The sequence below is a fragment of the Photinus pyralis genome, unplaced genomic scaffold (genome assembly GCF_008802855.1).
Source record: "Photinus pyralis isolate 1611_PpyrPB1 unplaced genomic scaffold, Ppyr1.3 Ppyr1.4_LG2, whole genome shotgun sequence".
Lineage (NCBI taxonomy): Eukaryota > Metazoa > Arthropoda > Insecta > Coleoptera > Lampyridae > Photinus > Photinus pyralis.
In genome coordinates this window covers 52,233,120-52,249,287 of record NW_022170403.1, presented here as the reverse complement: position 1 = coordinate 52,249,287, position 16,168 = coordinate 52,233,120, and the positions used below count along the sequence as shown (strand labels likewise).

Genomic DNA, 16,168 nt, shown 5'->3' with positions numbered 1-16,168 from the left:
GACATATTTACGTGTAGTTATTGTAAAAGTTTATCTCCGGTCAGTGCGATAAGAGTTTGTTACCGCTGCGTAAGATTAATTAATTTCAATATAAGCAGATGCTTTTATCGCCGAAAGAAACACAGGTGTTCAGTTATTCAAACACGCGCATTAATTTTGATAAGGAAGTAGAGACGGAAAGTGTGGAAAGGAACAGTCGTTAAATAGCAGAGGCGGGCGTGAAACGTTGCTTTTTGGTGTGCGTTTTGATTAGTGTATGGCAGTTTGTCGTAATCGAGTGCCATAGGAAAGATTTTGTTAGTGTCTGAACTTAATTGCGCTATCTGGACAGGCGGATGGTTTAGTGACCGTTTACCATTGCACATAGGAGTATGTATATCTGTTTTATAGGGGTCGAGCTCAAAAATTAGAATTACTTGCAAGTGATACTTTTAAATCGCTCGTAATTCATGCCTAAAAATTTATCTGACATAAGCAGAGGAAAGGCTAATTTGAAATGGACCTGGCCACTCCAAACGTTTATAGCTACTTGCCCCCCTGAGGGTGAAGCTAATTAGAATTATAGCTTGTAATTCATGAATAAAAATTAACTTAAATAAGTAAAGGAAAACAGAGGACGGGCTACGTTGAAGTGGACCTGAACGCCCCAACGATTACATCTATTTGCTCTTGAGTGGTGCTTAAAAATTGGAATTACTTGTTAAGAAAGCTCTTAAATAGCTCGTAATTCCAGTACAATTAAAGGAGCTCTACAATTTTGTGCTTAACTCATAAATTCACCAGTCATTATGAATAATTGCCGCATTAATTACTTTGACTTACTCATACTTACATTATTTGCTAACGAAATGATTGAAGTCCAGTAGACCGTTCGAGAAAAATTATTAAGCGGCAGAGCAAAGCGATAGGGGAATCAATGGTGTCCGTCCGTCCGTCCGTGAGAACGATAGCTGCCAAACTCTTGGGCCGATTCGGTTCAAAATGTGGCATGATAATTGAATGAAATTGAATTAAGACACATAATTGAATGACAACCTGAGATTAAAAAATGTTTATTATCAAACAAAAGTAACAGTGATGCCACTGTAAAGTGTTATAATTTTTAGTAGTAATCTCAGACTTGGTGGTCATCAGCATGTTAGTGGTTTAGCCCCGATATCGCTCTAGAATATTCGCTACAATAGATGTTTATTGCAAGTGCATGTATAAAACATACATATTTTTGTTAGGTACCGAGAATTATTATTCCATTTGTACAAGCAAACTTGTTTACTGTTCCCGTTCCCAGTCGTATAATGTACATGAGTTATTGAACTTAGTTTCTTTTCTAGAATCATAGAGTAAAACAGGTACGGGTCGATTAAGCGCTTTTTTATTAAAATACGAAGTACCTTGATGTATGTAATTGCACTAACCTTTATATATTTTTCTAGTAACTCAGTCGGTGTCGTTAAAGTATTGAACGACGATAGTCATAGTGAGGATTACTACGAGTCTCGACGAACACCAAGGCGCGTCCGCTTTGGGGGTGAAATAGTTAAGCTACGTACCCCCGACAGTGATAGTAATCATGCTAGTGAACCCGACGAATCGACAATAATTGTGACACCGCGCGACGAGAATTGCAACAAACCCCTAATCGAAATCCACTATAACGACACAAAAACAAATCGAACAATTAGTCATATTCCTGTTTCGCAAAAAAAGAAGTCCAAGCCTGTGCGGTCCGTTCCGACCAGCCCTTCACGTAGTGAAAGCAAAGCGAAAAAGTTCCATTCAACTCCCGACTTACGTGGTAATAAAGTTCCTAGTAGTGCCTCTAAGATACCTCGAAGAACTGATAAGACTTGTAGTGTGATTAAGGACCAAAAGACCTCGCATACGACTACGATTCAAATCAAATTTACGGATCCCTGCCCCGCAAAAGACAGTGGCGAAGTGAAAAAAGTGGATGCTGTTAAAAAGGAGGTGAAACCGAAACCGCCTCCGCTAAAAATTGGCAAAACAGAAGAAAAGGACGAGAAAGGTTGTCCCTCGCACAAGGAGATCGAGATCTTTCACAATCTAACCAGAAGTCCAGAACGAAGGGACTCCGAGCCGTTTTTTCCCAAGCCGTTCGATGAAGGAAGGCAGATAAAAACTGCAGACATCGCAACCTCCCGCGTTGGCGAGGAGTCAAACGCACGTGAGGTGCATACCGCCGGTGAAATGCCCAACCACCCCAACATGTCCATCGTTGCAAGCAATCCTTACGGCAGTTTCCACGTATTTCCCGGATTTACGGGCTCGCTTAGTTCATCAACAGGTGCCGAATCTCCAATACCAACGAACGATACCGGCGACTGCTTGACGTGTTCCAGTTCGGGCAGCGATATCTACATCATTGAGAATTGGGAGGATGCTGGAGTTATCGATGCGTCAATTGTTAAGAATCTCAAGTCTAAGGTAAGTAAATCTAATCGTGATTTTTTGGGGTGGAAATTCATGTCATTATAAGTTACTGACCTAAAAATTGTTTCATTGTTTCGAGTAAGCTTTCGAGGAATACTCGCTTATTGACTATTGGTTGTTAATGTGCTGTGGACTGATTTCTCCGTAATGTAAGGGGTAGCTAAACAAGTTTAAGTGTATGAGTAATGCGTAGTTTTTGAATAGGGAAAATAACTTATATCTATCATCCCTCATTGGTTTCGTCCGGCGTTGTTAAATAAAACAAGTCTACGGTGGTGTAATTGAGGTTAATAGTGGAGTTTGAATAAAACTTGAGGTAGTTGTAGGTAAAAATAGTGCCTGAGTTTTTAAGTTTATGCAATGCACTAGGTAATAGTAATATTAATATCTATGGGTGCAACGGAATGATTTGCCCATAGTTGACTAGCCACTACCCTATTATAGTCCAGGCTATATAATATTTTTTACAAAAAAAATTAGTTACCGGTTCAAAACCGGTTTTTCATGCTGAACCGTTTCCGAGATCTCACGATTTCGGAAATAAACACATCTTTTTCAAGGGGATGAAAAATCTATTTTTTTTCATCGTACAAAGGTTGCGCGGGGTAGCAGAATTTTCGGGAAGACTTATATTTTAATAAACAAAAATAAAAAAAATATTACTCCTATAGCGACAAACTAGAAAAACAGTTTTAAGATATACACGGTTTTTGACATGGTAAATCAACATTCATTCTTCATTCATTTTTATTTAATTCCTTCGACAAATAAAATTTGTATGGAACAAGTCAATATAACATTAATTAAACAAACAAACAATTAAATATTGGAAGATATAAAAAATTCTTGTATGTTGTAGAAATACCCATTGACTAGATACTCGTACAATTTCTTTTTAAATTTTTTCCATGTAAAGCAGGTTCTTATATTATGAGGTAAATGGTTGAAAATTTTAATTCATGTTAGATGTTACTAAAGATTTTTTCGAAATCTGTCTTCTTGCTTCTCTTTAATGTTGCTAAAATATTCTCTTTTGTTTCCTTATGCTCAACTGTTTTAGTTAAAACAATTTTTATTATTTCTCTATTCTGCATTTTTACCGCAATAAAAGCAATTCGAAATAAAATCGAATTATCTTGCTTCCTGATTCCTGAACAATTTGTTTTTGTTCACTGACTCTTCTTCCTGCCTGTTTTATAGCTGATGCAATTCCGTTGGGCTTGTTGATAAACTTGCAAAATCTGCAAATAGAACGTTAGTTTTACCGGCCAAAGCAAATGATTTGAGATGTAAAAACCTCGAATAAACTTCGCAAGGATTTTATTTATAATTCCTGTAAATTAACGATCAACAGGCCCAGCTTAATCCCATCAGCTGTAAAACAGGGAGGAAGAAGAGTTAGTGAACAAAAACAAATTGTTCAGGAAGCAAAAGACTTAGATTTTACTTCGAATTGCTTTTATTGCGGTAAAAATGCAGAAAAAATAAATAATAAAGATGTCGTTTGTTTCATTAAGGCAGTTGGACACTAGGAAACAAAAGAAAACATTTTAGCAACATTAAAGAGGAGAGAGAAGACAGATTTCAAAAACTTTTTATTAGCGCGGATCCAATACGTTAATTTAATTGCAAAAATCGTATATTAAGTAACAAGGGATTAAAAAGAGTTTTTGTTCCTGAAAGAATGGTTTAAAGCACTAGAAAATGTTTCTAAAAAAATTTGAAACTTGAAAGAGGGGTGAGATTTTATGTTTAGAAGGCAATTGGGGGATGCTTTGTATATCATTTAAACGTAATCGGCGAAACAAACTAAAATATTTCGTGTACCACCAAAGTTACAACCCCCGCAATAGAGGATTGCTACACATGCATTAGAAAATGTTCCTAAAAAATTTGAAACTTGAAAGAGGGGCGAGATTTTATGTTTAAAAGGCAATTGGGGGATGCTTTGTATATCATTTAAACGTAATCGGCGAAACAAACAAAATTATTTCGTGTACACCAAAGTTACAACCCCCGCAATAGAGAATTGCTATACATGCATTAGAAAACGTTCTTAAAAAAATTTGGAACTTGAAAGAGGGGCGAAATTTTATGTTTAGAAAACAATTGGGGGATGCTTTGTATATCATTTAAACGTAATCGGTGAAACAAACATAAATATTTCGTGTACCACCAAAGTTACAACCCCCGGAATAGAGAATTGCTATACATGCATTAGAAAATGTTCCTAAAAAATTAGAAACGTGAAAGAGGGGCGAGATTTTGTTTAGAAGGCAATTGGGGGATGCTTTGTATATCATTTAAACGTAATCGGCGAAACAAACTAAAATATTTCGTGTACCACCACAGTTACAACCCTCGCAATAGAGAATTGCTATACATGCATTAGAAAACGTTCTTAAAAAAATTTGGAACTTGAAAGAGGGGCGAAATTTTATGTTTAGAAAACAATTGGGGGATGCTTTGTATATCATTTAAACGTAATCGGTGAAACAAACATAAATATTTCGTGTACCACCAAAGTTACAACCCCCGGAATAGAGAATTGCTATACATGCATTAGAAAATGTCCTAAAAAAAATTTGAAACTTTGAAAGAGGGCGAGATTTTATGTTAGAAGGCATTGGGGGATGCTTTGTATATCATTCAAACGTAATCGGCGAAACAACAAAAATATTTCGTGTACCACCAAAGTTACAACCCCCGGAATAGAGAATTGCTATACATGCATTAGAAAATGTTCCTAAAAAATTAGAAACGTGAAAGAGGGGCGAGATTTTGTTTAGAAGGCAATTGGGGGATGCTTTGTATATCATTTAAACGTAATCGGCGAAACAAACTAAAATATTTCGTGTACCACCAAAGTTACAACCCCCGCAATAGAGAATTGCTATACATGCATTAGAAAATGTCCCTAAAAAAATTTGAAACTTGAAAGAGGGGCGAGATTTTATGTTTAGAAGGCAATTGGGGGATGCTTTGTATATCATTTAAACGTAATCGGCGAAACAGACAAAAATATTTCGTGTACCACCAAAGTTACAACCCCCGCAATAGAGAATTGCTCTACATGCATTAGAAAATGTTCCTAAAAAAATTTGAAACTTGAAAGAGGGGCGAGATTTTATGTTTAGAAGGCAATTGGGGGATGCTTTGTATATCATTTAAACGTAATCGGCGAAACAGACAAAAATATTTCGTGTACCACGAAAGTTACAACCCCCGCAATAGAGAATTGCTCTACATGCATTAGAAAATGTTCCTAAAAAAATTTGAAACTTGAAAGAGGGGCGAGATTTTATGTTTAGAAGGCAATTGGGGGATGCTTTGCATATCATTTAAACGTAATCGGCGAAACAAACAAAAATATTTCGTGTACCACCNATAGTTATTAAGGTATCAAGGGCGTTATGAACTAAATAACGCCCCAGGTCAACAGTGTAGAACCCGAGGGCCTCCGGCCCGAGGGTTATACGTTGACCGTGGGCGTTGTGTTCATAACGCCCGTGGTGCCTTCAACGTTTTATGTCATACTTGAAGATTTTCCAAGAATTAGCGGTGACAGATGATTAAAAGAGAAGATAATGAGAATCATCAAAATTAAGTTATCCATGGTCGTAACTATGGAGATAGATATTATATTTGTCAAACATTCTAAAAACTTTCTGAAAAATGGCAGACGAAGCGTCTCATTTACCAGGCACACGTTCTTGCGCGAGAAATCCTCTTATAAAAAAGAGTACGCTACTTTTGAAAAATGGATGGTGAGTAATTCTGTGGAGGCAATAAACGAAACCGTTATGTTGGGTTACTTCAAAGAGTTGGTATGTTTAAGTAATTTTATTAGTCATTAATCGGAAAGGTGATTTACAGTCAGAGTCATTTTCCCCCAATTCGCTTTGGACGAAATTTGCAATGCTACGTAAAGAGTTAATGGTAAAGAAGAAGTTTATAAGAGTTTCGAAAAATTTGTGCAGCTACAAGGGTATTTAAAACAAGTTCAGAAAAGCTATCGTCCAAAAAAATCAAAAATCCTTACTCGCGAACAGATAGTCGCCTTTCTTACAGAAGCACCTGATCCGCAGTATCTGATGTACAAAGAGGAAAGAAAATGTATGGGTCTGGGCCAAGCTGGTGCGGTGTTCTCTGGACATTTCCAGAATGGTTCTTTTTACTTCAAAGAATAATGGATAATGCGACATCAACACAGTTCTTTTTACTTAGTTGTTGAAAATAAAAAGTTCGTATAGATTCATTATTCCATATTTATAGGATTTACATAACGCCCAAGGGCGTTATAGAAATAACGCCCGTTGCTACGCATAATTGGGGTTGTCATGGTGGAGTGCATTATTTGTCATTTAATATATCTTGATTTAGGATTATTATACCTGAATAATGATCAAGTATGACATAATAGTATATTGCATAATAAGTGTGCTAAGAAGCCTATTTCGCACGAGTATTTTGCGACACGAGCGAGCGCAGCGAGCGAGTGTTGTAATAAAATCGAGTGCGTAATAGGCATTAGCACTCGAATTATGTACTATACTTTTTCTACGACTTGAATATAATTGATAAAAGATTGATAGATTCTGATTGATTTGGTTCTAAATATTCGAACTTCGAACTAAAAATTAGAACTGTCAAGTGTCAAATGTCATGGTCTATTTAAAAGGAATACAAAATACAACGTAACCTCACTTATATTCCATGAATGCACGCCAGCGAGCAAGAATTTTATAAATACTTTTTACTTAGATTGGAAGTGTATTGCAGGGTTTTTACATCCCTATTCCTTACTGCAATGTGAGTTTCATTTTAGCACCATAGATGCAATAGCCAATAGGATACAAGATACAAGTGTTGAAGTTGAAGATTACTACCTAACTAGCTCAGGTGGTGTTTGTGCTCTTTTTCATTACAGTTTTGAACGATTTCTATTGTTGTAGTTGCCAATGTATTAGGTACCTAACTATCGATAATACTAAGGNAAGGCGTTTACAACTACCAGTTAATTGGGCATGCGAATATATTACATTTGGAAGCTAAAGAGTATGATGGGAAATGCACCCGAGCAACTTCGTGTTTGAAAATGGCTATAAACATTGCAACCCAAAACAATATAGTAATTGGTAACTTGTTTACTTGACTTAGACAAGGTTAACACGGTTGGAATCCTGCAGGACAACCTTATAAAGACAACGTCAATCAATTTGCTTGTAACAATTAGTGAATCTTCGAGGTTCTAAAAGGATCACGATTTGAGTGAGCCAGAACTTCCAAGTAACACTTAATTTGATTAAAGGTTGAGTACCGTTCAATCAGTATTGTTTGCGTACATTTCTAGTAAATGAATAGGTAGGTAGCAAAGCTCTCGAACGTTCAAAGAATGCCCAACACCCGCTAACCTGAATAAATAATGAAATAATCAATGTTAGAAAAAGTTAATTTTGGCATGTTTGCTTATCACCCCGTACAATCGGCGTATATTAAATAAAACACAGTTCCTGTCTGACTATTTAAAAATTCATGCATACTAATTATTATTCTAATTTTTATAAGCTTCTTATATCGTCTGGAATTAGAATAAGCGTTTTGCCTGCGAAAAGACGAACTACATTAATTATTGGCATGAACATATCAAAGAAAAGTGGTTTAGAATGGCACATCATGCAACACTCTACAAACTTAATCACTGTTACTAGTGGGACGGCGAAAGTGATAGTTCCCCGAGCATGGAAAATGAAACTAACCCTTAAACTGACCAGCTGTTTTAGCGTGATTTATTTCATAGGTAAACTAGGTTACATTTTCTACAACTCGCGTTGTAAATACAGTTTTAACCTCTTCAAAAGGCCTTCCATGGCATCAATCAAAGTAACGTTGTAACCTTTACACTCATAAATATTGACCTCACCGTTTAATTTTTTTCGGAAAATCGTGAAAGACCACCAATAAAATTTCACTTACGAACTTGAACCAGATTCGCACACGAAAGGGCACGTTTTAATATTCCGTCTTTTCTATTTCAAGGATGATTGGAGGATGCGATTAAAGGGTCTGGAGGACTTAAACCGATCATTACAAAATCCGAACACAGTCAAGGCCTTGGAACCGAAAATATCTTCGCTACTTTTTTTCCTTTTCGGATGTGAGCAGTACGTGAGATTACAAACGGCGGCCGAGGTAAGCTTTTATTATAATAAAGTTTGGTTGAGGGTCATTTTTAGGACGCTTTGAAGATTATTTTTGCTAATGCCTCAATTGAGCAGCTACAAGGCCGTCTTGGACAAATCGTTACCGCTTTGTGTAAGATGGGATCACCGGCGGGCGTGAGGCTCAGTATTTTATTGATGAGGCGTATTACGGCGGAGGAATTTTTGGATCATTTATTCAGTAGTAGTATACTTGGAGCCAAAAGCAGTAAGGTAATTTTGTTTGTTCAAATTAATAAGCCATAATTACAATTAATCAAAGGGCAATCAAGCAGATATTCGGTTGTTTTGATTTATAAATGGGGAGGGAAGCTTTCGAATTCATCGTTACAGAATCAATGCAGTTGCAGAGTTTACGTGCCTCCATTCAAATTTCAAAGCTGTTGAGATGAATTGTTTTATTAATTCCTCCAGATATTTTGATGTTACTAATCTGTACGGAGCACCTATATCGTTTAATTCCTGACCTTTAATTAATCACGAAAGTGATTTATTATGTTCTTTATCTCATTCAAATTTTATTATCTGAAGTGTAATCGTGCATTGTGGTAGCGCATCAAACATGAATATTGCTTCAAGGTGGATTTACGCTATGCACATTAAATTACAACCGTATCGATTAAAGGCATATGAAACGCCAAATGGTAGCCAATAGTTGACCTGAAAGTGTCACAGAACCATCATTTAAAATAGCTTCGTATGCCGTAATTAGATTTTAAGAATGTATACATTCTATCATCGTTTAAATTTTCAGATACGAGAAGGTGCTTTACAAATCCTCATGACGATAAGTCGAATTTTCCCTAGTACCGAAATTAACGTGCCAAAAGCCACCGAATTTGTAACACCTTTACTGAGAGATCGAAAGAAGCGAGTCCGTCGTGCATCTTTAGAGACAATAGCGAGCTTAGCTCAACTGGGAACCACAAATACAGTTTTGGAAATTGTCTCAAGAACGGCCGCTGAGTATCCGGACAGGGAGCAACTTAAACGAGTCGTGCGAGCGAGGTAGGTTTATAAATGTGTGTTAGTGTGCTATTGACTTCACAAGTGTTGCCAAAGCAGCAATTACGTTTTTACATTTTTTTGGGGTTAAAGGTTCGCGTGATTACTTCTAGTTTTTTCCGCTGTTCTTAGGGGTCTTAAATGACCTCATTTAAATGCCGTATTGATTCGGAATGTCCGGTTTTTGTACGGGACAAATATTTGCATGTATTATGAGCGTAGGTATCTTAAAGTCGAAGACTTCTCCATACCGCAGTAATAAAAGCATGCCAACTGTATGGTCGTTTTGCACTTATTTAACATCTTTCAGATTGGCACGAAGACAGTTACCAGCGGTTGATCTAAACGGAAGTGTAAGTTACTCAGCGCCCAGCGGAGAATCAGAACTCGAATGGATCTCCATTGGAAGTGCGACACCATCACCTCTGTGCACACAGCACAATATACTCAACCAAAGCACAGATAGCTCCGTATCTTCTCCTTTAAAGCTTGACCCAGCCAAGGTTGCTAACTATTGGAAAAGTAACGCACGTCACAATGAGAACACTGCAAGCTTTGAAAAAGAAGAAGAATCGGACTGGTCACGAGAATCCAACGATGTTAAGGTACAAGTATACGTGACTAAATATTATATTTTCCGCTGCATAATATTTGCGTTCTTGCAATATTCCGATAATCTTAAGTGTTAAAAAGCGCACGTAATGTTTGCGAAATGACAAAGTACCTCACCTTCACCTTTGGTGCTGCGCGAAATCCTATTTATTTTTATAATCAGGTTTTTGATATTATATCTGATAAGCTGTCATAAATTACTGGTTACAAAAATTGAAATTTCCTGTAGAAACTTGACTGGTTTTTGATATTTCACATAAAACACTCGGGGTGCTAGTTAATCATTTGGAACTGACCGCCCAATGACAGAATGGATTAAAGATAGTATCAGATCGTTAATTAAAATATCACCGTCTTGGAAGAAACGCGTGATTGGGATCTGCTAGCATGCAGTACAGATTTCAGTTGAAAAGACAGTACAATAGAACAGTTATAATCCAATGGAGAATTATTTTAAAAGCGGAAGGACCGTGCAGGGTATGATATGCCGTTCGTACAACATGCGTGCAATAAGGGTTGCCTATAACTGAACGTTTCTTAAGGGTGACACAATTTATCTTATGATTCCATAATTTGGGGCAGAGAAAATTGATTACGGCATTCGATAATTTTAACGCACTAAGGGAATTCCTTGATCAGCTGAATTTTGGTGATATACTTTCTATCTACTCATAGTGTTTTATCTATTTTTTTCTGAAGCCGTTACCATATGGGTTATGCACATTTACTTCTGTCGAATACGATGAACATCAGCGTGAAGCTACAGTCACGACACTCCTATCTTAAAAAAGGTCCTCTTCCTGTATTCCCAAACTTTATTTCGGAAGGTGGACATAAGATGGTCGATTTTTATTCCTCTCCCATACACAGAACTGCTGTCCCGCATACTCTGCGCAAACGGTCCAGTCCTTTTTTTACTCGAGGAAACCTAATGATGAAGAATAGGAGACGGTTGGTTGTAGTATGTGATCCTTACCAGTCTCTAGAATTTAAAAGAGTCACAGTTACTCTGTTGAGTCAGAGTTGGTGAGTAGGTTCATCGAACTTTTAACGACAAATAAAATCTAAACCAATAAAGAAAACCCAAAACTAGGCACTCAATATCAAAATTATGGCACTGGTCTTTCTCAATAAAATTTAAAATTCCTGTCAACCTTGTGCTGAGTCACATTATTGAACTCAACAGACAACATTAAACCTTAGACTTTCAGTTGGAGCTTGAACTTTGAAATTGAACCCCAAATTTGGCAGTTTGATATTCATTGACAGGGAAAGCCAATTGCTTTAAAACTGAAACATAAAATTAAAACGTTCAAACCAAAAGCTGTACAGATCGAACTTGGGACTAGAATCGGATTAAAAATGGCTACGGGTACTTTATTTTAGATAAAATCAGTTTGAAATTTGAATTTACTTCCCATATTCCAGATGCACTTGATAAGGGACACGTTTTTAAGTACGGTCCAGAAACAGACGAATGATGACACATTCGTCCTGATCTGGACAGCGTTGCGACTGACGCACAATAACGTTATCTTTGTTAGAGGAGGTTATTTCATATGCCTTCAGAGGAAGGCTGTAGGCCGTACCCCACAGTGGAGACGGCGATGGAAGATAATAGTCATTCTTTGAGGATTCTGAAGAATGTCAATTTTTGAAATTGAAAACTGTGGCTATCAAAGATCTTGATGGCTTGTCCCCCATTCATTGGCAACTGACATTCTGTAGTTACTAATGTGCTGGGCTGGGATGGAATTGATTCATGGGAAAAGCCACATCTGAAGAAAATTATAACGATCTAAAGCGGTTTACCTTCCCTTCATCAATCCTCAACCAAGAAATCTCAACATTATATAAACAGCTCTCCTCGCCGCTCGACAGAAATGTGATAGTATCAAGCACAAGGGTTGATCCCATGAAATTCGCCACGATGGCAATCCAGAACTTAAAAACGTCATTTTAGAAACGGACAAATGTGAAGAATTCAAACCAATTACTGCCAAATCTAAACCTGAAGCAAAGAGAGCAAACTGCCAAACTGGCTTTATGTAGAAACTGCGATATTTATTAAGAAGTAGACATATGGAATTACGTGCATTGTTTTTCCCTATGTCGACCTATAAAAGACAAAATCTCGTTTGAAGGGCGCCTAATTTTATGCAACCAAAACAACTTTTTAAAACAAATAAACACCTGGATGCCATTATTAATAATTAATATGAATATTGTTTCTTTGGCTTCCGTATTTTTATTTTCTTTCATGTGCGATCCAGATCTTTATTTTTTTCAAGCAGTTATTTTGGATGCATGAAATTAGGCACTCTTTAAAAGAGGGAGAAGGAATAGCCATACACGTAAATCCCTATGTCTACTTCTTAATAAATATCACTGTATATGCAAGAAATGCTGTTTCTGTAAGAGAAATTAGCCGCTGAGTTTCAAAAGTTCATCACGAAGGGTCATTTCACTGTTCGAAGATCACACAAGTTCTGATCCGGCAGTTGAGCATGAAGGATGACCATAATTTCTCAAGAAATGAAGAAATACAGCAACGTGACATCGAAGTCTTCGGAACAGCACGTGATGAATAGTGACGCTCACGACGACGTGGGGATTCTACTTAGCTTTCCAAACACTCACCCTTCCTTGAAACTTATTTAATTATTAACATTAACTCTGGAGTAGTGAGAAGTGATCAGGTTAATTGCTACCAAAATCAAGTGGTAGGAGGCGCAGGAGAAAAAAGAAAGAAAAACTCGATGAAGGAAAACGATGACGCGAAACAATTGACAGAAAGTCTGCAGGATTACCTGTCGTATGAACTCGCACCATTCCCCATGTCTTCGTTTAATGAGAACGGTATGCGTAAAGGGACAAAATCTTTAACATACGCAGCTTTCCCACTACTTCCACATGGTCGTTGTTGATGGGGGATACCTTCTGCACAATGTTGTATGGAACAGAAGCACGATCTTTGGAGAAACTTGCCAGGATTAGACTGCTGAATACGCAAGAACGTCAACGCCACCTCAGGATAACTTCATGTCCAATCATAGCCACAGACCAAGCCTCTGAATATGCTGGTAGGTTGATAACTACCGGGGAAAACACTGACCGACTCGTCCTACTGCGGTAAAAATGACTACACCAAAAATCAGCGGGTGGAATACGCAATTTTCTCCGCCTGACCCTATAAGTGGTGTTGTATACTTTGATAAATAACGATCTCAGTTTAGAGGAAGACCGTGTATTAATAATCTATAATAATAATAATAATAATAATATTTTTATTCCATGGACCGTGGTAGGTATAGGACATGTCAAATACACATATAATTACTAACAGACAAATAATATCACAGTTAAGCAAGGAACTCTTTGATATTGTAAAAACAGTGATTATTTAAGTATAGAAGTAATCTCTTATTAAAGTTATTTAGTGTATTGCAGCATTTAATTTGTTCGGGTAATTTGTTAAACATTTTTACTCCCAGTACAAAGGGTGAGCTCAAGCCAATGTTATATTTGGTGTGCGGAATTCTGTAAAAGTCGTTGTCGCGGAGATTATGATTATGAATGTCTTTGTTTTTATTTAATGTATGTGAGTATCTGAAAATTAGTTTGCATGTTTCTAAAATGTATAAGTTGGTTAGAGATAAAATGTTGAATTGTTTGAAAAGATTCCTGCATGTATGAATTTTTGAAACATTCGCAATCGTCCTAATAATGCGTTTTTGTGCAACAAGAACTTCGTGAGAGTAAGTAGATGTGCCCCACAAACATATCCCGTATCGAAGGATAGTGCCCACCAGAGCATGGTAAATGTTTATTAATTGCGCGAGCGTTATAACATTTTTTAAATTTCTAAACAGATAATTTAAGGAGCTCAGCCTAGCAGCCAGCTTTTCACAGTGCTTTTTCCAATTTATATTGTAGTCAATATGTAGTCCCAAAAATTTGGTTTCGTGTACATGCTGCACCTCTTCACCCTGTATTTTTAAAGTCAATATATTTGTTGGTTTTTGGAAGTTATGAAATCTAACAAAATTAGTCTTCCCTCCATTCAATACCAGAGAATTGTTGCTGAACCAGTTGTGTAGTTTGTCAAGGTTCTCGTTGCATAATTTTTCGAGTTGTGTCTCGTTCTTATCTGAAAGCAATAGGGAGGTATCGTCCGCGTATAGGAAGTGTGCTATACCGACACCAAGGTGAGGAGTAATGTCGTTGATGTAGAAGAGAAATAATGTGGGACCCAGCACCGAGCCCTGGGGAACACCAATGTCTGTTGATTTTTTCTCAGATTGAAATGTTTGTTTATGTCCCTTTGTGATATTACATCTACAGCATCCTGTCACGTTACATACTACTAACCACTACTAACTACTACATAAGTAACTTAAATAATATATACAACAATAAGTACAATTTCAAAGGCTGTATCTCGCTCCTGCACTCAATATCGGACTGTGACACCACCACATTTTCGGGTTTGGAAAGAAACAGTTCTGGCAACTCCTTAGGAAAGACCAATCATTGCTGGAGCAGGCGAAGAGGTTCGATGATCTTGCCGCCAGTCCCCAAGAAACATCAGCGGGAGGGAAGAAAATCTTGGTAACCCTGTATGGTAGCGTTGAGCTCCCTAGAAAATTAATGACAATTACCACGTCAAACTTAATCTGGCTAAACTACCCCCCGGCCACTGACGCAGCACATTTCCACTTCTTGAGGACATACCACCAGGTCCTAGAGTGGATGGGGATTGAAGCTGGAACCCAATAGGATGAGTAGAGACGTCCTCTAAAATTGCTCAAGACCACTTCATTACAACTGGCTGTATGGGGGCGTGTGGCTGGTGAAAGGAGGACTTACATTGATCTACCCTTTGCAAATTCTGCGTTGACCAAGAGTCATTGTCGACGGCGGTAACCTCACTATTTAACGAAAATGGAGACCCCCGATTTCATTAAGTCACCCCCTACGAAACGAGTGAAGTGCATGTACTAGTCAAATTTGTTTTCAGTTTCTAATACTGATTTTTGTTTCGTTATCACTGCCTTCTGTCCCTGAAACTTCAGTGCAAATGGGGTGTGTTTTTGTGCGTCGTTTAATTTCTATGGAACATTGTTTCTGAATGGGTTTCGGAAACCTCTCGCGCCAAGCGCCAAGATTTCTAGGAGTTATACCATATTTCCTCCTGATCCGAAGGAGATTAGTCAACGGGGTTTCGATAGTTGGCCCAATCTTTTTCTTCTGTGCTTTTGTGAATGTAACGATTCCTATTGGCGAAATTAAAAAACATGGTGGACTTAATTACCACCACCGTGCTTAGTCACAAGTGTGGCGTTTGGTTTTGGAGAAGATGGAGAAGAGAGAAAATTAAAATTAATTCGTTATGCGGGTCCCCGATAAAGTTTAAATTAATTCACGTCGTAATCACGGTCAAACTAGCCGTTTCAGGTGAATATACGCTGATTTTACCAAGATAAATTAATATTTGCAAGTGGGTTACGTGATTAATATTAGGCTACAATAACGCATTATTATGCAATAAAACAGACTAAATATAGACCACAGAAAAGAAACACATCCGAGTTTAGACCAAAGACGTGCCGGTTAAAAGCACCGAGAGGGTTTTTGCCGTAATCGCGAATTAAGGTATAAAAAAACTTTCGTATTATTTTACTGCACCGTGAGTAAAATAAGAGGATTTAGACTCCGTGCTTGGAATAGGTAACCCTACAGTGATATTAATGCTCTCAAATAGAAAAAGCATTAACAAAGGTTTCGAGAACAATTTTATTCTGAGGTTAACGATTCCTAGCCATTTAACTATTTGATGAAAGGTTTCGAGAGTACAATTCTAAGTCGAGTGCGGCACT

At 37.4% G+C, this 16,168-nt stretch overlaps 1 protein-coding gene across 1 annotated transcript in view; it reads left to right on the top strand.

The window, feature by feature from the left end:
- The window catches only part of LOC116164599, a 36,488-nt gene that overhangs the window by 5,054 nt on the left and 15,266 nt on the right, over positions 1–16,168 (top strand). The window contains exons 3-7 of the mRNA XM_031478792.1: positions 1,434–2,445; positions 8,491–8,643; positions 8,688–8,885; positions 9,427–9,680; positions 9,988–10,282. Coding sequence (XP_031334652.1) covers positions 1,434–2,445; positions 8,491–8,643; positions 8,688–8,885; positions 9,427–9,680; positions 9,988–10,282 — 1,912 coding nt within the window. The remainder of the gene's footprint in view (positions 1–1,433; positions 2,446–8,490; positions 8,644–8,687; positions 8,886–9,426; positions 9,681–9,987; positions 10,283–16,168) is intronic.